Source organism: Somniosus microcephalus, chromosome 3 (assembly GCF_052327205.1).
Source record: "Somniosus microcephalus isolate GS21.2 chromosome 3, FLI_Smic_1.0, whole genome shotgun sequence".
NCBI lineage: Eukaryota > Metazoa > Chordata > Chondrichthyes > Squaliformes > Somniosidae > Somniosus > Somniosus microcephalus.
The window spans coordinates 344991676-345015979 of NC_140989.1; the positions used below are offsets into that span (position 1 = coordinate 344991676).

General features: G+C 43.7%; 1 protein-coding gene across 4 annotated transcripts in view; it reads right to left on the reverse strand.

The window, feature by feature from the left end:
• tlcd4a (TLC domain containing 4a) overlaps positions 1-24304 on the reverse strand; it is a 70188-nt gene that overhangs the window by 34603 nt on the left and 11281 nt on the right. For all 4 annotated transcript variants that reach the window (XM_085983276.1, XM_085983274.1, XM_085983275.1 and 1 more), the window contains exons 4-6: positions 20252-20341; positions 18369-18427; positions 13161-13255 (exon numbers count right to left, since the gene is read on the reverse strand). In XM_085983276.1, the coding sequence (XP_085839402.1) occupies positions 13161-13255; positions 18369-18427; positions 20252-20341 (244 nt within the window). The remainder of the gene's footprint in view (positions 1-13160; positions 13256-18368; positions 18428-20251; positions 20342-24304) is intronic.

Sequence of the window (24304 nt, forward strand, 5' to 3'; positions counted from 1 at the left end):
GTTATAACGAAATTCACACAGCAGGAAGAGACATATAAAATAATTTCTGGTGGCGGAGCGGATTGATGTGCTGCACCACAGTCGCAGGATGTTGGCTACCACTCCCCTCCCCAAAAATCAAATTCCAAGTATCAGGGGAGAGTCAAGCATTTCATTGTTGGGGACATCTGTGGGCAAGTAGCACCTGGCTGGTTGCTCCCGCACACTTCTTAGCAGCTAATTACAAAATGGTTCTGGCAAATATTAGGATCCACTTTCCATTCTTGGAGCTAGAAATGGTGCAAAGGAATAAAAACAATGCAAGAAAAATATGTCCAAATAAAAAGCATGGATCATGCAATTTGCAGTATTATTATATACTTTATGCTGCTGCCGTTCTTTATATCAATAGCTACTACTTGTTAATAACAAAGACACTTGTACTCTTATCTGGGGAAAAACATCTTGTTATCTTACCGGATAGCTCTACTGAAAGGGAAAAAAAGATTAAAAGCATACTTACAGCGTTATGAATGCATAAACTCATGAAATGTACAATGGCAAAAAAGGAAAAAAAAGCCCTTTCAAAACTGAGGTTGAAAGCATTGTATACTAATACCACTACATTCTGGTAAGTCCATATTATTACTAGGCAATACAATTGCTCAGTGTGTAGTAATAGCATTTAAATGCAGACAAGACAGGTATAGAAGCTCACTAGGTAAATTGATTCTCTCATCATTTTGTAATTTTGCAGTTTCACATGTTTAGTTTGGACTGGTAAAGGGAGTGGGGTTGCAGTATATAATTAGGTAAGTTAGAGAAAAAAGGACAAAGTTAGACAACTACACAGATAGGACTACAGCTAGCAGCAGAGAAGCAAAAAACACATGCATTCTAGCACTGTGAAAGGAAAGACACAACGTTAGGTGTTGACTGAAACGCACACTTTTCAGACAATCCAGAAAGACAGAAGCCGTCATCAGCAGCCAAGAGTCAGTAACAGTACAACTAAATACAAAAAAGTTTTCACTTAAGTCTATGTTGCACTCTATAGATTCACACTTTTCAATTTACAGTACCAAATGGAGGGAAGAGGGGAAAAAAAGGACCATCCTTTCAAGAGTTTACAAGAAAGCAGTTACCAATGTTCTGCTGCCAAAGTAAATGTAAAAATGTCAGTATTCCCCATTAGATCTTTAATATAACACAGGTGGTCTCTTTTTTTCAAAAAACACAAAACTCTGGACATCATTTCATGCAAATTGACCATTCCACGTTTGACTAAGTAAACTCTGACCTCCAGAGGAACTCATTAATACTGCTGTAACAAATTATCAAAAAGATACCATTGTGTAGGGCCTTCAATTTTCCATTTAGGACATGTAGAGGCATTCCTTGCATGCTCAAAACCATATACTAGTAAATTTAATCCTCCCATTGTTCCTCCTCTATATAGCTTTAAACTATGGACTTTTATTATGCCAAATTGTAGTTAGATACAGTAATTAGCATTTTCAGCACTCAACAGGTTTTATACATTATTTTACCTTGCCACTTAAAGCAGTAACCAAAAGGTTTGCTTGCATCAATTCCCATGTTGGAAATAAACCAAAAGGAAAAGAAATAGTTCACACTAGTTATTTTAGTTCAAAGATTACTTATTGTGGAAAGAATGTTTGGAAGAGAGCTTTGCGTGCCATCACAAGGTGATGTAAAAAAAAATATTGGGGCCATTGTGTCAGAAACCTGAGTGAGCTGTGGACATTTTCCTTTATTAGCAATTTGCACTGGTGGGCATTTTGTTTTTAAATGAAAGAACTTTGGCGACAGTTATACTGTGCTATTGGAAAGTGCCAAAATATGATTCACAGTCAGCAAGGCCTTGCTGCAATGCCGGTCAGCAAATCGCACTATTCACAATATATATTAATGATCTAGACAAGGGAACTAGATGTAATATCTCCAAGTTTGCAGATGACACAAAGCTGGGTGGGCGCGTGTGCTTTGAGGAGGATACCGAGAAACTCCAGTATGATTTGGACAGGTTGGGTGATTGGGCAGATGCAGTATAATGTGGATAAATGCGAGGTTATCCACGTTGGAAGGCAGATTATTATCTGAACGGCAATAGATTGGGAGAAGGGGAAGTGCAACGGGACCTGGGTGTCCTTGTGCACCAGTTGCTGAAGGTAAGCATGCAGGTGCAGCAGGCGGTTAAGAAGGCAAATGGTATGTTGGCCTTCATAGCGAGAGGATTCGAGTACAGGAGCAAGGACGTCTTGCTGCAGTTGTACAGGGCCTTGGTGAGACCACACCTTGAGTATTGTGTGCAGTTTTGGTCGCCTTATCTGAGGAAGGATGTTCTTGCCATGGAGGGAGTGCAGCGAAGATTCACCTGAGATGGCAGGAATGACTGGGTCGATTGGGCTTATATTCGCTGGAGTTTAGAAGAATGAGAGGGGATCTCATTGAAACTTATAAAATTCTAACAGGACTAGACAGACTACATGCAGGAAGGATGTTCCCGATGGTGGGGGAGTCCAGAACCAGGGGTCACAGTCTAAGGATAAGAGGTAAGCCATTTAGGACAGAGATGAGGAGGAATTTTTTCACCCAGAGTGGTGAACCTGTGGAATTCTCAACCACAAAAGGCAGTTGAGGCCAATTCATTAAATATATTCAAGAAGGAGTTAGATATATTTCTTAAGGCTAAAGGGATCAAGGGGTATGAGGAGAAAGCAGGGACCGGGTACTGAATTTGGATGATCAGCCATGATCTCATTAAATGGCGGAGCAGGCTCGAGGGGCCGAATGGCCTATTCCTGCTCCTTTCTTCTAGGTTTCTATGAAAGACTGCAGAGTTATATTCTCATTTTTGTTGCTGCAAAGTAGAAACACTCTCAGTAATAGTGCAACTGCATCCTGAGGTGATGTTATGGTTTACATTTCTGGATGGATAATTTAAAGCAAGCAGACATTTGCACACAGAATCACAATGGGTCTGCATTGTCCAACTGCAAATGGTTTTAAATGTAGGAGCCGTATTCAAAAATCAGAATTGGGCAACAGTTAATGCTCAATGAAGAGAGTGATTAATTAATCATTTTTATTCATACTAAACTGTGGTAGTGGGTCGCTACTCAAGTTTATTAGTTTGGGCTCAATTTAGAACAGTACCTTGGTTAGGCACAAAATGATACAGCAATATGTTCATGCATCAAAATCAAACAGGCCAGCATTAAAGTTAATTCATAGATGAGCTTTTCAATTAGCCTATTTTTAAATTGACCAACCTCATCAGGCACCTCTCTACAGAGGCAATGGAGTGTTTACTGCCTGTCCTATTCGTGTATGGAGGTGACCGCAAAATAAACAGGGCAAAAAAAAAAAATCTTCAAAGCAAGCATCCCATTGGCTCAATGGGTAAATCCATCCCACAGTGGGGTGCTGAGCCTAACAGACCTGTGAGATCTTCAGTTTCACCTGGCTACCGAGTTAGCTGGTCTCTACCAGAACACCGACAGGAATACGACAATTGGGATAAATAGCTCTGGAAGGGGAGGGAGCAGAAATTATCAACCTGTTCAGTGACCCCTGTAAGTGTGCACAGATGAAGACAGGATCCCTACCGCTGAACAACCTACTAGCATACACAGTTTAGGCTCACAAGACCGCTTAGACCAGGCCCTCGATGGATACCACCACCTGTGGAACTGTACCCCAGCACCAGTCATAAATTTCAGGAGAGGAGTGGCAAGGGAATAGAAACTAGGAGACAGGGCATCTTAAAACTGGGAACTGCCTTATTTTAGTCAAGATGTTCCTAGCAGCAAAATTGAACCCTGGGATCACACACAAAGACACATGCAGTACTGAAGACACAAATGCAACAACATGCACAATTACAATAGGTAAAGACAGAGATGAAGAAGAATGTTAATTTAAGTCCCACTTACAATAAAACACTGCATGCAAAAATACCAAAATAGTGAGATAAATCAGCTAACCCAGTGACGCAAATCTCCCAAATCTTTGGACCAAGGGTGAACAGCCAGAGGCAAGACTAAAGCCATAGCGACTTCCCATAACTCCAATATGGCAAGACATTTTAGAATACTAAACTGCCAATTCACAGCCCTGCAAAAGGTTTCAGTTGCAACAAAAGATGCATTATTTATTGTGTATAATTATAGCGCACCAAGTTTTAAAACCAGAGAAGTTAGTCAGTCAGTTTTAAGGAACTACAGACTTTGCGTCGAGTATATAAGCACGGCACAAATCTCCAGTAAAGTAGTCATTAAAAGACATCAAGAGTACACATTTTACTTACCACACACTCTTCCACAAAATGTACTCCCAACATTCTTTTATCCAGTTTTCCCTCTCAAATTTTCCTCCCACTTTCACCGACCTGACCTACTTTTGTCTGAATTCCATTACCATTAGTCTCTCTGTATTTCAACACATTAATCCTTTTCCCTGCTTCTCAGGATTTCTGTCCTCAAGGGATTTTCATGTTTTACCCCCCTTTCCCACCTCTGGTTTGTAAAGGGAAGGGAAGAAGAAAATCCTGAACCCCCAACTTCACACTTTCTCTGTTTCAGTTCCAACTTTTAAACACAACCAAGACACTGGGCTAATTACATCCAGCACTCACTTCTACATATAGCACTTCTATAGCTTGAACTCATGGAGAAAGTAATCCTGTGTGCCCCTCTCCATATTTGCGTTGCTAAACCGTTTTCCTTATCCAGGCAGCAGAATCGTAGACCCATCTTTCACAAGTCCATGATTCTGCTATTGGGATTAGGGAGTTGTAAATGGGGGTGGGAAGAAAGTCATCTCCTGCAATCCAAACTATCAAAGTGTTAAATATAAAAAGCACCCTAAATTCACCCATTCTTCCAGATCTCTGCAACTCTACAGATTCTAAAGAAGTAGGGTGATGTAACTCAAAATTAAATGCTGGAGTGTGTTTAGTAAATTACCATGATCAGCTCAGTGGGCAAATATACCAGGAATGTCCCAGGTCCAAATCACAGCCCTGTGTGGAGTTAGCTGATCTTATCTAGGTCAGTAAATGGGACGTTACAATCATCCTTCGTGTCCCTAGCGGAGGAGATGAAACAAAATAGCCAGGATTTCCATTCCTGGCAGTTACATAGGATATACGGCACAAACAGGCCATTCGGCCCAACTAGTCCATGCCGGCGTTTATGCTCCACTCGAGCCTCCTCCAGTCTTTCCTCATCTAACTCCATCAGCATAACCCTCTATTCCCTCCTCCCTCATATGCTTGTCTAGCCTCCCCTTAAATGCATCTATACTATTCACTTCAACCACTCCCTGTGGTAGCGAGCTCCACATTCTCACCACTCTCTGGGTAAAGAAGTTTCTTCTGAATTCCCTATTGGATTTCTTGGTGATTATCTTATATTGATGGCCTCTAGTTATGCTCTTCCCCACAAGTGGAAACACTCTCTCTGTATCCACTCTATCAAAACCTTTCATAATTTTAAAGACCTCTATTAGGTCACCCCTCAGCCTTTTTTCCCCCAAGAGAAAAGAGAGCCAGCCTGTTCATCCTTTCCCAATATGTATACCCTCGCATTTCGGGTAAATCTGCTCTGCACCCTATATATCCTTTTTATAATATGGCGGCAGAACTGTACACAGTACTCCAAGTGTGGTCTAACCAAGGTTCGAGACAGGTTTATCCCAAGAAGAATGGCCACTTGGGAGTCTTTTTCCACCCATGAAACCATACACGAACATACGAATTAGGAGCAGGAGTAGGCCATTCGGCCCCTCGAGCCTGCTCCGCCATTCAATAAGATCATGGCTGATCTGATTACTCCACATTCCCGCCTACCCCCGATAACTTTCCACCCCCTTGCTTACCAAGAATCTATCTACCTCTGCCTTAAAAATATTCAAAGACTCTGCTTCCACCGCCCTCTGGAGGAAGAGAATTCCAAAGACTCATGACCCTCCCGAGAAAAAATTTCACCTCATGTGTCTTAAATGGGCGACCACTCATTTTTAAACAGTGACTCCTAGTTCTAGATTCTCCCACAAGAGGAAACATCCTCTCCACATCCACCCTGTCCAGACCCCTCAGGATCTTGTATGTTTCAATCAAGTCACCTCTTACTCTTCTAAACTCCAGCGGATACAAGCCTAGCCTGTCCAACCTTTCCTCATAAGATAACCCGCCCATTCCAGGTATTAGTCCAGTAAACCTTCTCTGAACTGCTTCCAACGCATTTACATCCTTCCTTAAATAAGACCAATACTGTACACAGTACTCCAGATGTGGTCTCACCAATGCCCTGTATAACTGAAGCATAACCTCCCTACTTTTGTATTCAACTCCCCTTGCAATAAACGATAACATTCTATTAGCTTTCCTAATTACTTCTGTACCTGCATAGTAACCTTTTGCGATTCATGCACTAGGACACCCAGATCCCTCTGCAATCTCTCACCATTTAGATAATATGCTTCTTTTTTATTCTTCCTGCCAAAATGGACTTCACATTTTCCCACATTATACTCCATTTGCCAGATCTTTGCCCACTCACTTAACCTATCCATATCCCTTTGTAGCCTCATGTCCTCTTCACAATTTACTTTCCTACCTATCTTTGTGTCATCAGCAAATTTAGCAACCATACCGTCAGTCAATCATCCAAGTCATTTATACACATGGTAAAATGTTGAGGCTCCAGCACGGATCCCTGTGGCACACCACAAGAATCCTCCTCAATCGCGTTCTCCCAGTGGCCGAAGAGCTCCTCCCAGAGTCGCAATGCAGATTCCGCCCACTAAGGGGCACAATGGACATGGTCTTCACTGCCCGTCAATTACAAAAGAAATGCAGGGAACAGCACCAACCGCTGCACATGGCCTTCTTTGATCTCACAAAGGCTGTCGACACAGTCAACGGTGAGGGATTATGGCATGTCCTCCTCAAATTCGGCTGCCCTCAAAAGTTTGTCACCATCCTCCGCCTGCTTCATGACGACATGCAAGCCGTGATCCTAACCAACGGGTCCACCACAGACCCAATTCACGTACGAACCGGGGTCAAGCAAGGCTGTGTCATCGCACCAATGCTCTTCTCGATCTTCCTTGTTGCAATGCTCCATCTCACCCTCAGTAAGCTCCCCGCTGGAGTGGAGCTAATTTAAGAACAAACGGGAAACTGTTCAACTTCTGTCGCCTCCAGTCCAGATCCAAGGTCGTCCCATCCTGTCGTCGAATTACAGTATGCAGACGACGTTTGCGTCTGCGCTCACTCGGAAGTCGAATTCCAAACCATCATCAACACCTTCACCGAAGCGTATGAGAGCATGGGCCTTACACTAAACATCCGTAAGACAAAGGTCCTCTGCCAACCTGCCCCTGCCACACAGTACTGCCCCCCGATTATCAAAATCCACGACAAGGCCTTGGACAACTTTCCATACCTCGGGAGCTTACTGTCAACAAGGGCAGACGCCGACGATGAAGTCCAACACCGCCTTCAGTGTGCCAGTGGAGTCTTCAGTCGCCTGAGGAAGAGAGGGTTTGAAGAACAGGACCTCAAACCCGGCACTAAGCTCATGGTCTACAGAGCAGCAGTGATACCCACCCTGCTGTATGCCTCAGAGACATGGACCATGGACAGCAGGCACCTCAAAGCACTGGAAAGGTACCACCAACGCTGCCTCCGCAAGATCCTGCAAATCCATTGGCAGGATAGGCGCACCGTCAGTGTTCTTGTTCAGGCCAACATCCCTAGCATCGAAGCTTTGACCACACTCAATCAGCTCCGATGGACAGGTCACATTGTCCGCATGCCCGATACGAGACTCCCAAAACAAGCGCTCTACTCGGAACTCCGACACGGCAAGTGAGCCCCAGGTGGGCAGAGGAAATGCTTCAAGGACACCCTCAAAGCCTCCTTGAAAAAGTGTAATATCCCCACCAACACCTGGGAATTCCTGGCCCAAGACCGCACAAAGTGGAGGAGAAGCATCCGGGAAGGCGCCAAACACCGAGTCTCTTCGCCGGGAGCAAGCAGAAGCCAAGCGCAGGCAGCGCACGTCAACCCAAGCACCCCACCCACCCGCCCCTTCAACCACCGTCTACCCCACCTGTGACAGAGACTGTAGGTCCCGCATTAGACTCAGTCACCCGAGAACTCATTTTTAATGTGGAAGCAAGTCATCCTCGGTTCCAAGGGACTGCCCAAGAAGACCACTCGTTACATCTTGCCAATCAGAAAATGACCCATTTATGCCTACTCTGTTTCTTGTTAGCTAGCCAATCTTCTATCCATGCCAATATGTTACCCCCTACACCATGAGCTTTTATTTTCCGCAATAACCTTTGATGTGGCACCTTATCAAATGCGTTCTGGAAATCCAAGTACAGTACCTCCACCGGTTCCCCTTTATCCACAGCACATGTTACTTCCTCAAAGAACTGCAATAAATTGGTTAAACATGTTTTCCCTTTCACAAAACCATGTTGACTCTGACTGATTAGTTTGAACTTTTCCAAGTGCCCTGCTAGAACGTCTTGAATAGCTTCTAACATCTTCCCTATGACAGATGTTAAGCTAACTGGCCTGTAGTTTCCTGCTTTCTGTCTCCCTCCCTTTTTGAATAAAAGAGTTACATTCGCTATTTTCCAATCTAATGGAACCTTCCCTGAATCTAGGGAATTTTGGAAAATTAAAACCAACGCCCTAGCCACTTCTTTTAAGGCCTTCGGATGAAGTCCATCAGGACCCGGGGACTTGTCAGCCCGCAGCTCCAACAATTTGCTCAGTATCACTTCCCTGGTGATTATAATTTTCTTGAGTTCTTCCCTTCCTTCCATTTCCTGGTTTACAGCTATTTCTGCGATGTTACTTGTATCCTCTATAGGTGAAGACCGATGCAAAATACCCGTTCAATCAACTGCCATCTCCTTATTTTCCATTATTAATTCCCCAGACTCACTTTTTATAGGACCAACGCTCACTTTGTTAACTCTTTTCTTTTATAAATATCTATAGAAACTCTTACTACACCAGCACACAAGTTACAACATTCAGGAAAGGACCCGGGGAGGGAGGAAGAGAAGAGATGAAAGAGCCCCAACTTCTCCAATTTTAACATTACAGGAACCAAAGTGGGAATTATACCCCTTCCCTTTCCACTGTACACAATGTTTGAGAATTACAAGCATACCCATTTTTTCCCCATTCTTGGGATGTGGGCGTCACTAGCAAGGCCAGCATTTGTTACCCATCCCTAGTTGCCTTTGAGAAGGTGGTGGCGAGGGGCTTTCTTGAACCGCTGCAGTCCATGTGGTGAAGGTATTTTCACAGTGCTGTCAGATAGGGAATTCCAGGATTTTGACTTAGCGATATATTTCCAAGTCAGGATGGCGTGCGACTTGGAAGTGATCGTATTCCCACGCACCTGCTGCCCTCGTCCTTCTAGGTGGTAGAGATCGTAGGTTTGGGAGGTGCCGTCGAAGAAGTCTTGTCGAGTTGCTACCTGTGCAGTCACAATGTGTGGTGGTGAAGGGAGTAGATGGGCTGCCAATCAAGTGGACTGCTTTTATTAAAACAAGCTTCTTGAGTGCTGTTGCAGCTGCACACATCCAGGCAAGTGGAGAGTATTCCTTCAGAATCCTGACTTGTGCCTTGTAGGTGGTGGAGGGGCTTTCAGGAATCAGAAGGTGAGCCACTTGTCGCAGAATACCCAGCCTCTGACATGTTCTAGTTGTCATGGCATTTATGTGGCTGGTCCAGTTGAGTTTCTGGTCAATGGTGACCCACAGGATGTTGACGGTGGTGGATTCAGCAATGGTAATGCCAATCAAGTGGGGGGGGGGGGGGGCGGTGGAAAGAAGGTTCGAGACTCGCTTGTTGGAGCTGGTCATTGCCTGGCACTTGTGTGGCACGAATGTTACTTGCCACTTATCAGCCCAAATCTGAATGTTGTTCAGGTCCTGCTGCGGTCATGGATTGCTTCATTGTCAGAGGAATTGCGAATGGAACTGAACACTGTGCAGTCATCATCGAACAGCCCCATTTCTGACCTTATGATGGAAGTAAGGTCATTGATAAAACAGCTGAAGATGATTGGGAGGCTGCACGGAGGAACCAACAACCACAACGATCTTCCTTTTTGCTAGGTATGTCTTCAGGCACTGGAGAGTTTGCCTCCTGATCCCCATTGACTTCAGTTTTACTAGGGCTCCTTGGTGCCACACTCTGTTAAATGCTGCCTTGATGTCAAGGGCAGTCACTCTCACCTCACCTCCAGAATTTCAGCTCTTTTGCCCATGTTTGGACCAAGGCAGTAATGAGGTCTGGAGCAGAGTTGTCATGGCAGAACCCAAGCTGAGCATCAGTGAGCAGGTTATTGGCGAGTGTCGCTTGACAGCACTGTTGACTATTTCTTCCATCACTTTGCTAATGACGAAGAGTAGGCTGATGGGGCAGTAATTGGCTGGGTTAGTTTTGTCCTGCTTTTTGGGGACAGGACATACCTGGCAATTTTTCACATTGTCAGGTAGATGCCAGTGTTGTAGCTGTACTGGAATAGTTAGGCTAGAGGCATGGCTAGTTCTGGAGCACAGGTCTTCAGCACTAGAGCCGGGTGTTGCTGGGGGCCACATAGTCCAGCCATTTCTTGATATCACGTGAATTGACTATATATTGGCATCTGTGATGGTGGTGTCCTCAAAGAGACCGAGAAGATTCATCCACTCGGCATTTCTGGCTGAAGATGGTTGCAAACGCTTCAGCCTTGTCTTTTGCACTCACATGCTGGGCTCCGCCATCATTGAGGATGGGGATATTATTGGAGCCTCCTCCGCCCGTTAGTTGTTTAATTGTCCACCACCATTCACGACTGGATGTGGCAGGACTGCAGAGCTTTGATCTGATCTGTTGGTTGCAGGATCGTTTAGCTTTGTCTCTAGCAAGTTGCTTCCGCTGTTTAGCATGCTTGTAGTCCTGTGTTGCAGCTTCATCAGGTTGGCACCTCATTTTCAGGTACGTCTGGTGCTCCTCTTGGCATGTTATTCTACACTACTCATTGAAACAGGGTTGGTCGTCTGGCTTGATGGTGATGGAGGAGTGAGGAATATGCCGGACAATGAGGCTATAGATTGCAGTGGAATACAATTCTGCTGCTGATGGCCCACAGGGCCTCATGGATGTCCAGTTTTGAGCTGCTAGTTCTGAATCTATCCCATTTAGCACAGAGGTAGTGCCACACAACACGATGGATGGTGTCCTCAGCGTGAAGACGGAACTCCTACCAATGTTGTCATGGGCAGATGCATCTGCGACAGGAGGACGAAGTCAAGTAGTTTATTCCTTCGCGTTGGTTCTCTCACTACTTGCTGCAGGCCCAATCTGGCAGCTATGTCCTTCAGGACTCGGCCAGCTCGGTCAGTGGTGGTACTACCGAGGCCTTCTAGATGATGGACATTGAAGTCCCCCACCTAGAGTAAATTCCGTACTCTTGCTACCCTCAGTGCTTCCTCCAAGTGGTGTTCAACGTAGGGGCATACTTCATCAGCTGGGGGAGGGTGGTAGGTGATAATCAGTAGGAGGTTTCCTTGCCCATGTTTCACCTGAAGCCACAAGACTTCATGGGGTCCGCAGACAATGTTGAGGACTCCCAGTGACACACCCAGCGACTGTATACCACTTTGCCCCCACTTCTGGTGGATCTGTCCTGCCGGTGGGACAGGACATATCCAGGGATAGTGATGGAGGAGTCTGGGACATTGGCTGAAAGATATGATTCTGTGAGTATGACAGTGTCAGGTTGTTGCTTGACTAGACTATGGGACAGCTCTCCCAACTTTGGCACCTGTCCCCAGATGTTAGTGAGGAAGACTTTGCAGGGTCGACTGGGCTGAATGTGCCTTTGTCGTGTCCGAATCCGATGCCTAGGTCAAGGCCGAGTGGGGAATTCAGAATGTGGGGAAAATCCCATTCAGCAACAACGTGCTGCACTACCACATCCATTTCAATCTAGGTTTTTGTTACAGCAAATCCCTCAATGAGAATCAATTCCTGTCAGATAGACAGGATGTACTGTTACAGGAATATCTCACACTAATACTGTGGAATTCTGAAGTCAAAACAGGAAATGCGGTTTTAACAACATTAATAGTAAATCCTTGACCTATATTACGGATGGCAAATGACATCCCAGTTCATTGGTTCAGAAATGAGAATTAAAAAAAAAAAAAAAACTACAAATGATTTGAATTTTGGCTCTAAATATTTTATTGAATGTTGAAACCTAAAATGTCACACCCCTATTAGTGCAGGGGGTAGGGGGAACAGAAAAATAGAAATACACAAGCACGGTGGCATAGTGGTTAGCACTGTTGCCTCACAGCGCCAGAGACCCGGGTTCGAATCCGGCCTCGGGCGACTGTCTGTGTGGAGTTTGCACATTCTCCCCGTGTTTGCGTGGGTTTTCTCCGGGTGCTCCGGTTTCCTCCCACAGTCCAAAGATGTGCAGGTTAGGTTGATTGGCTATGATAAATTGACCCTTAGTGTTAGGGGGATTAAATACGTGGGGTTACAGGGATTTAGGGTGGGATGTGTAGGGGTTACGGGGATTGGGTGGGATATATGTGTCGGTGCAGGCTCGATGGGCCAAAATGGTCTCTATCTGCACTGTGGGGTTTCTGTGATTTCTGTGATCTGTGAAGTAATATGTTGTCAAAACCTATTTCAGACAACAAGACATTCAGGATATCTTTTCACACTGTTCACAAATTGGCTTCCAAGTTTACCCACAAGTAATTTAATTGCCTGTGACGTGCTTTGGGATGTTTGAGACATCTGGTATATAAATGCGAGTTCTTTCTCCGCAGTGATTATGCTAACACGAGTGCAAAGCACGTTCACTTGTTAATGCAAATTTAATTCCACGAGTCATTTTTAGAAAGTTACCAAGTACTCGGTGAACTCAATTCAATGGTGAGCCATAACATTTATTAATTCAACCACTACATTTGGTTATTTCCTCATTATTGGCCAATTAATTTGAACTTGTAAACTGCGAATAAAATCTACTGCCTGAAGCACAAGCCTGTTGCCGTTTCCCCTTGGTCCTTTCTTGCCCACAAATACGGCTATTGTCTAATATGGCACTCACCAGCACATAGTAGTAAGCATACAGCGCTGTCAAATGGTGGATAATAAAGTATATGTCTCCAATTGCATTCCAATACCATAAAATAAGCAGGAAATCTAGAAAAGCAATACAAAACAAAAATTAGAAATGGGTGTAGACTAGAGGTTTATTCAGTTGCTCAAGCAAAACTATAGCAGCTTTTCCAACAGGATCAGGCTGATTTAGTGCCTCAAACAGTCCAGCACAAAAAGCACTGAAAATATATTACTTAAATCGATCAGTTTCTCAGTCGATCAACTGTTAAACTGGAAAAGTAGCACTACTCATTTTTTTTTTAAACTTCCAAAACAGTCAGTGAAATTTGTGCTGTGAATATTTTGTTAAAATTGAGTAGAACGTTCAATTTCCTCAGGCAAACTTTTTATTTTGCATATTCCTAAACAATGCTTTAAATACAATTTATCGAATAGTGAATTTCTGTATTTGATAATACAGCTTGTAGAATCAATCTAGGTTAATCAATCAATTATCTACATATATGGTTTAGATACTTCAATTAAGTATTATGCACGAGCTACTGATGCATATTTAAACGAGGGCAAATCTACAGGTAAGCAAAATTGGCAGCAAACGCTTCTGTTAAGTGTCTGGTTTTAAAAATATTAGATTACTGTATATAAAAATGACAGGACACCTCTGTGCATCCCTGTATGTCCTCCATTAAAGTTGCATTAATTGGGTGGACACACCCAGGTGACATCAAAGGGCTCCCTTTGCAAGCACAGTAACTCCATAATATTGGCGTCAGTGGCACTCAGTCTGATTAGTCTCCAAAACAGACTGATTCCCACTGCAAATATAAATAGTAATGGATTATTTCTAACATAGGAGCTGCTATTTTTAGTAAATGATCTGAACATTTTGAATGTGTAACAGTGTTAAAATTCTTTAATGATAAAGCAAAAATATATATATGTTATGTTAAAAGCACTTCCCCCTATTGTTTCAATAGCAAAATACTGCGGATGCTGGAAATCCAAAATAACAACAGAAACCGCTGGAAAAACTCAGCAGGCCAGGCAGCATCCGTGGAGAGAGAAACAGAGTTAACGTTTCGGGTCGAAGACCTTTCATCAGAACTGAAAAAAAGCAGGAAATGGAAAGCAAGTGGCTGGGAAAAGGGAGGGGGGTGAAAGAACAAAAGGGAAGGTCAGTGATAGGATAGAAAGCAGGAGAGTGTAAGAGACATTGAGATATTCAAGGCAAGAGGAGGTGGTCATGGGACAGGTTAAGGAATAAAGGATGGCTCTAGATGAAGTGTGAATTGCGCTGGCAGAATGAAGGACAGTTGCCATGTGGGAGGGAAGGAAAAAAGGCCAAACAAAAAGTGTGGATAAAAAAAGGAAAATATATATATGTGATGGGGGCCGAGGTTATGATCTGAAATTGTTGAACTCTATGTTGAGTCCAGCGGGCTGTAGAGTGCCTAATCGAAAGATGAGGTGCTGGTGCTCGAGCTTACGCTGGGTTTCCGTGGAACAATGCAAGAGGCCGAGACGGTGAGGTCCGAGTGGGAATGGAGCGGTGAATTAAAGTGACAGGTGACCGGGAGCTCGGGGTCACCCTTACGGACTGAACGGAGGTGTTCCGCAAAGCGGTCACCCAATCGGCGTTTGGTCTCCCCAATGTAGAGGAGACCACATCGTGAGCAGTGAATACAGTATACTAGATTGCAAGAAGTACAAGTAAATTGTTGTTTCACCTGGAAGGGGTGTTTGGGACCCTGGACAGTGGGAAGGGGGTAGGTATAAGGGCAGGTGTTGCATCTCCTGCGCTTGCACAGGAAGGTACCGGGCGAAGGGGAAGGGGTGCTGGGGATGATAGAGGAGTGGACTAGGGTTTCGCAGAGGGAGTGGTCCCTACGGAATGCTGAAAGGGGAGGTGAGGGGAAGATGCGTTTGGTGGTGGGATCACGCTGGAGATGGCGGAGGATGATCCGTTGAATGTGGAGGCTGGTGGGGTGAAAGGTGAGGACAAGGGGAACTCGAACGCGGTTCCGGGAGGGAGGGGCAGGAGTGAGGGGCAGGAGTGAGGGGCAGAAGTGCGGGAAATAGAACGGACACGGTCGAGGGCCATGTCAACCACAGTAGAGGGGAATCCTCAGTTGAGGAAAAAGGAAGACATGTCGGAAGTACTGGTATGGAAGGTGGCATCGTCTGAGCAGATGCGGCGGAGACGGAGAAACTGGGAAAATGGAATAGAGTCATTACAGGAGGCGGGGTGGGAGGAAGTGTAGTCCAGGTAGCTGTGGAAGTCAGTGGGCATGTAGTGAATGTTTGTCAATTGTAGTGAATTGACAAACAAACAGTCACTACAAACCCACTGACTCCCACAGCTACCTGGACTACACTTCCTCCCACCCCGCCTCCTGTAAGGACTCTATTCCACTCTCCCAGTTTCTCTGTCTCCGCCACATCTGCTCCGACGGATGCCACCTTCCATACCAGTATTTCCGACATGTCTTCCTTTTTCCTCAACCGAGGATTCCCCTCTACTGTGGTTGACACGGCCCTCGACTGTGTCCGTTCTATCTCCCGCACTTCTGCCCTCACCCCTGCCCCTCCCTCCCGGAACCACGATATAGAGTTCCCCTTGTCCTCACCTTTCACCCCACCAGCCTCCACATTCAATGGCTCATCCTCCGCCATCTCCAACATGATCCCACCACCAAACGCATCTTCCCTTCACCTCCCCTTTCAGCATTCTGTAGGAACCGCTCCCTCCGCGACACCCTAGTCCACTCCTCTACCACCCCAGCACCCCTTCCCCTTCGCCCGGCACCTTCCCGTGCAAGCGCAGGAGATGCAACACCTGCCCTTATACCCCCCCCCCCTTCCCACTGTCCAGGGTCCCAAACACCCCTTCCAGGTGAAACAACAATTTACTTGTACTTCTTGCAATTTAGTACACTGTATTCACTGCTCACGATGTGGTCTACTCTACATTGGGGAGACCAAACGCAGATTGGGTGACCGCTTTGCAGAACAGCTCCATTCAGTCCGCAAGGAGGACCCTGAGCTCCCGGTGGCCTGTCACTTTAATTCACCGCCCCATTCCCACTCAGACCTCACCGTCCTCGGCCTCTTGCATTGTTCCACTGAAACTCAGCGTAAGCTCGAGGACCAGCACCTCATCTTTCGATTAGGCACTCTACAGCCCGCTGGACTCAACATAGAGTTCAACAATTTCAGATCATAACCTCAGCCCTAATATACACACTTTTTTTTTTTTTTTTTACATCCACACTTTTTGTTTGGCCTTTTTTTTCTTCCCTCCCACATGGCAGCTGTCCTTCATTCTGCCAGCGCAATTCACACTTCATCTAGAGCCATCCTTTGTTCCTTAACCTGTCCCATGACCACCTCCTCTTGCCTTGAATATCTCTTAATGTCTCTCAATGTCTCAATCTCTCCTGCTTTCTATCCTATCACTGACCTTCCCTTTTGTTCTTTCATCCCCTCCCCCTTTTCCCAGCCCCTAAACTTGCTTTCCATTTCCTGCTTTTTTCCCCAGTTCTGACGAAAGGTCTTCGACCTAAAACGTTAACTCTGTTTCTCTCTCCACGGATGCTGCCTGGCCTGCTGAGTTTTTCCAGCGGTTTCTGTTGTTATCCCCCTATTGTTTACTTGGATGGTCACACATTTTGACCAAGTCAGTCAAAGAACAAACTGCAAATGCTGGAAATACAACGCAGCATCTGTAGAGGGGCAAGTTAACATTTCAAGTAGAATCCATCTTCAAAACTCAGCTCCGACTTGACTTGCCGTCTATTTCCAGCATTTTTTGCTTTTACTTGACAAAGCCACTCTCTAACATAGGTGGTCGGTACATTTGTTAAGTCAGTGACAATGAAAGTGGTTTTTGGCTCTTGCAATCCACAAAAGCTGTTCTGACGTGAAATGCCAAGTCTTCAGCAAACTGCTGGCAAGCGATATTTGGCGTTACCTCGTGATGAGTAGTAAAATATATACACAACTGCTTTTAATTATAGCCAGCGAGCAGTGAAGTACTTCACATTGAAAGCAGTACCCCGAAGTAACTGTACCCTTTAATTACAGGCCTGGAATGGTGCTGCAATCATATGTTGATCATCAATCGTTAAAGGACTGCAGTAACATGTCCTTAACCTAATCACATGACACAAAACCCCTCCAGAGCTAAAAGCCTCACTGAAAAATACCACCTCTTCATTCTTCTCCCTCTCCCCTCCCAAAAAACTACCTCAAACCAAAACACATTTCTGAAGATAAAAACAAAACGCTTATTCTCTTGGGACCTCTGCCAGAAAAAAAAAAATCAGGGAACGATCGAGGCCTCGGGTTACTCCAGTTTCAGCTTTTTAGCTTAGACAAACAGGACAAGCCTTCCACACAGGGGCAATAAGTAGTTTTCATTTGAAACTATTCAAACACTGTAGCAGTGAAGTTTTCATTACAGAAATCTCTATGCTAAGATGATTCTTAGAATGAGGTATATCGTGTTCTTATAAAAAGACGTCACAAAAAAAAAAAATTTTTTTGCAAAGTCCAAACTATCATTTAACATTAAGCATTAAAATATCTCAATTAGTCAACAGAAACATTTCATGTCATTATGAAAAAAGTACTTCATTTTACAAAGTTGAAGGGATATATGTTCTTCAGAAAAAAAAGTCATTTTAGTACAAATAAAGATAGATCTACAAATGCTGGAAATACACACCAGGTCCATCAGAATCTGAAGTAGCAGAGACAGATTAACATTTTGGGTGCAGATCCTTCACCAGCCTTCATCTGACATCCAGTCAGCCCGAAATGTCAGCCTGTTATTTTTCCCTTTATATGTGCTGTTGGAGCATTTTGCATTTTAATGTCATTGTTTTAGTGTTCTACTCATACTAGCTCAGTAACAGCAACACTACCCTAACAAGATTCCAGTTTACATTTCTTAGACTGTACTCCACAAAGCCTTTTGTTTCCATTGGATTCTTTCAAGAAGAGAAAGATGATTAAACCAGAGATTTCCACATCCAATATCATAATCCATATCTGGTCTAGTCATGAAGCAGTGGCCCTTTATTACCTAGTTCCTAATCAAATTCAGATGCTGCTGTGCTACAGAGAAACTACAATACATTCCAGTTAAATAAAGTATTGACAAAGAAAATGCTTTGGTTGAAAAGGTACTCACCTGAAATGAGGTAGCCTGCAGTTAGACCAACATTTAATTTTACCAGTGTAGGTTCCCCCCTGTAAATAGCAAGAAACAGAAGTTTACATTTCACAACAATAGCCCGTGTTCAATAATAGCGCTTCCAGCATGGAACCCCTGTGTTACTGAGTCGCAATAGACCAGGATGGTCCCAGGTTTGTGCAGTGGTCAGAGCGGCCTCAGCAACCAAGTGACTCGTGCTGGAGGAGAATGTGTGTGGATATTGGGCCCGGCTGTGATGCCTTTACAGTTGAAGAGCCTGCCAAAACTCAATATAAAAACTCACATACGAATAAGTGCCACTTGGGTGAGGTACCAAAGGGCAACTAGAAACTGTACCCCAACAAGGAGTCAGTGCCTGCAGGAAAGATGGGGACAGGGGGAAATTGAAGAGGAAAAAGTGGTTAAGAAGCACATGGTAAACATAATGGAGTTCTATTTTTTTCTATTTCTTCTCCACCCTTAACCAGCATTTTAATGCACAAATTAGTCATTTTTTGTTTCAGATTGTAATATTGAGACTTCATGTATGCAACATGAGTATGTCTACATTTTCTAAACAAACAATACTGGCAATTTGATCTTTAAATTTGTCATTCGTGTCCAAAGTTCAACCATGCAGAAAGATAAAGAAGTCTTTAAGGTTTTAGGCTTCAATCATTTAAAGTCAGAAAACGAACAATCAGGAATTACAGTCAAATGATCCGATAGGACTCAAATGTTCAGAGTCCTAACAAGTTTAGATCAAGTTCTATGCTTAAAGGGAAATACCAGAAAATTTAAAACACATTCACTATTCCCAAGTGTAAAATAAAACCTCAATAATATTTTAAATATAAAATCAGCTCCCCAGTCACACAAACAATTTTGTCCTCAATGCTGGAAGTCGACATCTTCCAATTAGTTTGGATTTTGTTGAGCATGGTCAAGTAAAAAGTGTTTCTCTTCCTGTCCCATACAGACATTGAAAATAAATGGCAGAACTACTCATTCACATCAACCAAAGAATGCTGGGAAAGCACGTTAAAATATCCATTTATTTTCTCATATTGGAACATAGGAACAGGAGTAGATCATTCAGCCCCTCAAGGCTATTCCACCATTCAATGAGATCATGGCTGATCTGTATCCTAACTCCATCCACCCACCTTGGCTCCATATCCCTTAATACCCTTGGCTAGCAAACATCGATCAATCTCAGAACTGAAATTTATTCGTTGAGCTACCACCTTTTGCGTAAAGAAGTGTTTCCGAACTTCTCTCCTGAATGGCCTGGCCCTGATTTTAAGATTGTGTCCCCTTGTCCTAGACTCCCCCACCAGCAGAAAAAGTTTCTCCCTATCTACCCTATCAATTTCTTTCAAAATCCTAAAAACCTCAATCGAATCACCCCTTAACCTTCTATATTCCAGGGAATACAAGACTGGTTTATGCAGTCTAACCTTTGGAGCCCTGGTAACGTTCTGGTGAACCTGTGCTGCGCTCCTTCCAAGGCCGGTATATCCTTTCTAAGGTGCAGTGCCCAGAACTGTACACAGTACTCCAGATGTGGTCTAACCAGGGCTTTGTACAGCTGTAGCAAAACTTCCTCCCCTTTATATTGTAGCCCTCGAGTTAGAAAGTTAACATTCTCAGGCCTCATTGACTATTTATTGTGCCTGACTACTACATTTTAGTGATCTATGTGCACTATATTGACATTATAGTTAGCATGATGTTGCTAATTTAGTGGCGATCAGACAAGAATGCAGTAAGTTGTCAGTGTGTTTCCCTTTAAGGATTTTGCAGCACACTTTCGTCTCTCGAGTTTCTGACCACTGAAATGAATAGACACAAACAGCCAGGCCAAGTAGGTTTCTTACCAGATAGGATCTGCATTAACAGCATCATCAAACCACAGCAAGTACACACACAATAGTCCAACCACCAGAGCATGGATTGTGGACACGACCCTAAAAAACAAAAGTGAAAACATAGATTGGGCATCTCTGATGTATTCTGTACAGCCTACAGTCCATTTAATATGGAAGATTCCTTCCATCATTTATAGCAAAATCACATACACCTTTACAGAGAATTCATTAATGATTTTAGCAAAATAAGACCAACAGAGGAATCCTTCCCCTTAATCTTGTAATTATGACATTTTCAGGTATAGCGGTCTCTTTTCCTTGAAGCTCAGTAAAACATAGAATCAATGTGTAGCACAGAAACAGGCCATTCGGCCAAACTGGTCTATGCTGGCATTTATACTCCGCACGAGCCTCTTCCTACTCGAATTACCTCTTCCCATGCTCTAACCCTCTATTTCCTTTTCCCTCACACATGCATCAAGCCTCCCCTTAAACGTATCAATGCAATCTACTTCAACCACTGTGTTGGAGTTCCACATTCTCACCACTGTATGGAAAGAAATTCCTCCCAAATGCTTTATTTGATCAGTTAGTGGCTATCTTGTATTTCTGTCCCCCTGTTCTGGACTCACCCACAAGTAGAGACCGTTTCTCCACATCCACAATTTTAAAGAATTCCATCAGGTCTGCTCTTAACTCTTCTATTCTCCAATGAAAAAGAAAGACTTGCATTTGAAAAGAGCCCCAACCTGCTCAATCTTTCCTCTTAATTCTGGTAACATACTGAATTGGGTTCAAAATGACTCCTTTGTAACACCATGTTGGAAATGTTTTAAATTCTATGGGGGAAAAATTCAGTTGGTTGCGCCTCCCGTTAGCGCCTTAAGAGGGCGCCAAGTGGGGCGCAAAGCAACTAGAGGCCGGGCGCGGCGATGTTTGTGCCGCTCGCGAAATTAACTAGACATTTTGTGGCGGCACTAAACACTACCGCCACAATCTCCTGCGCCGGCAGATTGTGACGTCATTCGAGTGCGCAACGCCCCGTTCCAGATATTGAGTGGCGCCCCCTGCCTTACCGCCTGCAACGACAGGTTGAGGGGAGCGTTATGCTGTCAGAAAGGGACTAGGGGAGCGCTATTTAAAGGCGACCGCTTCCTGCCTTTTTTAAAAATCGGTGACATTTTTGCACCACGCAGAGAGACGGAGAGAGAGACAGACAGACTTCTGGAGAGATTCAACGCTGTGTGAAGGAGTTTTGAGTACTGAGCAGCACTTTGCAGGTTTATTTGGATTTGCCCTTCCTTGCTTCGCCAGCACTGAGGTAGCGCCTCACTCCTCAGCCTTTGTGCCTTAAGACAGGTGTGAAGCGCCTGATTTAGCGCTCCAATCACCTCCAGGGGTGATAAAAGCCAAGTTTGCAGTCGGAGGCGATAATTAGCGCCAGGCGCTAAACTTTGCGCACGGCCGATAATGGCGCCCCAAATGGGGCGATACCGAATTTTTCCCCCAATAACTTTACACACTCACCCAAACAAGAGTTTGATTTATTATGTCACTAATTTGCACTACTTAAAATGGAGCAAAAAAAAAATCCACTGGTACTTGAACCGCCCTGCGCACAAAATGGAAATATTTACAAATGCAGAACACAACTAGTATGAAATAACGTCTAATGCTGTGCTTCGAAGATATAATCATGTACTTTTTACAAGCTCAACAATTCAAACAATGGAAGCCTTTTTTTTCCCCCCCCAGTCAAAGGAGACAATATAAAACTTCTGAAAGGCATTACAATCCTGTGTAGAGTAGAGAACACCAACTGTGGAATAAACACCATGCAATTTCTAGTTGCGAACTCGAAGCAGAGTACATTTCACACCATACAGTGCATTCTTCAATCTAATATCTACACATGAACTTCTGTACATGATATCTGTGTGTGATTAACAGCATTCCAAAAACCCCAGCTATTTATAAAACAATGACAATCCAATTATAAAACCAGTGCCTGCTCTCAAGTGTTCTGTTTTCTTTTGTTTACAATGCATGTCTCTACCAAATAAACCAGAGTTCTTTGCACTGTTCCCCTCTTATTTAGTAAATCCCAAGAATAGTTTTTTAAATCTATCCCCTTAATTATAGAGTCCTCTATCACTACCACATTTCTATTCTGCTCTTCCCCGCACCCCGCCCCCCTTGGACAGCCTTCTGAGCCACAGTGCCTTGGTCTGCATTGTGGTTGTCCTCCCTGCAGTCTTTCTGGGACAGGAAGGAGCTGTACCGATGGGACGGGCTCCACCTGAACCGGGATGGGATCCGTGTCCTAGCAGAAAGGATAAATAGGGAGGTGGCAAAGGCTTTAAACTAGTAAGATGGGGCGAGGGATCTACAAGAAACGTAATCAGCCTAATTATAAAAACAGGAAAAGAAAGCATAGGAAAAAATGAAGGGAGAACACTGATGGCAAGGGATTAAATAGAGTTATAGAACAGGAGTCTAAAAAGATGGTTAAACATAAAAAGTGAGAGGAAATCCTATTAGAAATGAGTTAAACTGACTGTACAGCAATGTAGACCAAGGCACTGGTCTGTAATAAAACAGGGGAGCTGGAGGCAATCATGCGTTGCGAGGAACCAGACATAGTAGGGATTACTGAGACATGGCTACAGAAAAATCAGGACTGGGAATTAAACATTGCAGTGTATAACATATTTAGAAAAGATAGGGAGTGGAGTAGCTGTACTTATTAGGCAGTAGAAAAAAGTGGCGCAGCTATCAGCAAGACAAAAATAGAATCCATATAGATAGAGATAAAAGATAATAAAGGATCAATCACACTAATAGGTGTAGTCTACAGGCCACCTAATAGTGGAAGGGAGGTGGAGGAAGAAATATGCAGACAAATTAGGGAAATGAGTAAAAAAAGAGAATAATCATGGGGGATTTCAACTACCCCGATATTAACTGGACAGAAGAGGTAAGTAAAGGGGATAAGGGAATGGAGTCCCTACAGTGTGTACAGGGCACCTTTCTAGCCCAAAATGTAAAAAGCCTAACAAGGGAGAATTCGCTTTTGGATCTAGTAATGGGGAATGAACCAGAGCAAATAAGAAGTAAAAGTAGGGGGACATCTAGGCATTAATGACCATAATATAATACGCTTTAAAACGATAATTGAGAAGGACACAAGTATGACAAACACCAGGGTAATAGGCTGGAAAAAAGCTGATTTTGAGGGGCTGAGAATAGAACTTGGGAAAATAAAATGGGCAACAATATTGGCAAACAACGATGTAGAACAGCAATGGGAAACATTTAAAATGGTGTTCAACAGAGTGCAGGAACAAGAACAAACTAAACACTAATGAGACTCCATGGATGAATAAAGCCATTAGGGAACAGTTGAGGGTAAGGAAAGAGGCATACATTAAGTTCATAGACAGAAGGGGAGTGCATGATAAGGGAGAATACAAAGAGATTAGGAGAAAAGTCAAAAAATCAATTAGGAAGGCAAAGAGGAGCTATGAAACATAAAACAAAATAGTAAAATATTTTACAAGCACATCAATAAAAAGGTTGGGATGGGAATAGGGCCATTAATGGATAGACGGGATAATACCACAGGTAACGAGAGAGATGGCAGAAATATTAAATAATTATTTTGCTTTAGTATTTACCAGGGAGACAGAACAGGTGGACAGGACATTGGATGATGAGATTAGTAATGAGATAAGTGCATTTAAAGTAAAAAGAGAGAGGGTATATATTAAATAAACTAATCAAACTCAAAGGAGGATAAAACCCCTGGTCCGGATGGATTTCATCCACGCATTTTAAAAGAATCTAGGGAAGAGATAGTAGAGGTACTACTACACATGTTTAATAATTTGTTAGAAAAAGCTGTTGTGCCAGAGGACTGGTGGATAGCTAACGTAATACCTATATTTAAGAGGGATAGAACATGTCCAGGCAATTATAGACCAGTCAGCTTAACATCGGTGGTAGGAAAAATAATAGAATCCCTACTAAAGTGGAAAATAGAAGAACATCTCAAAACCAAAA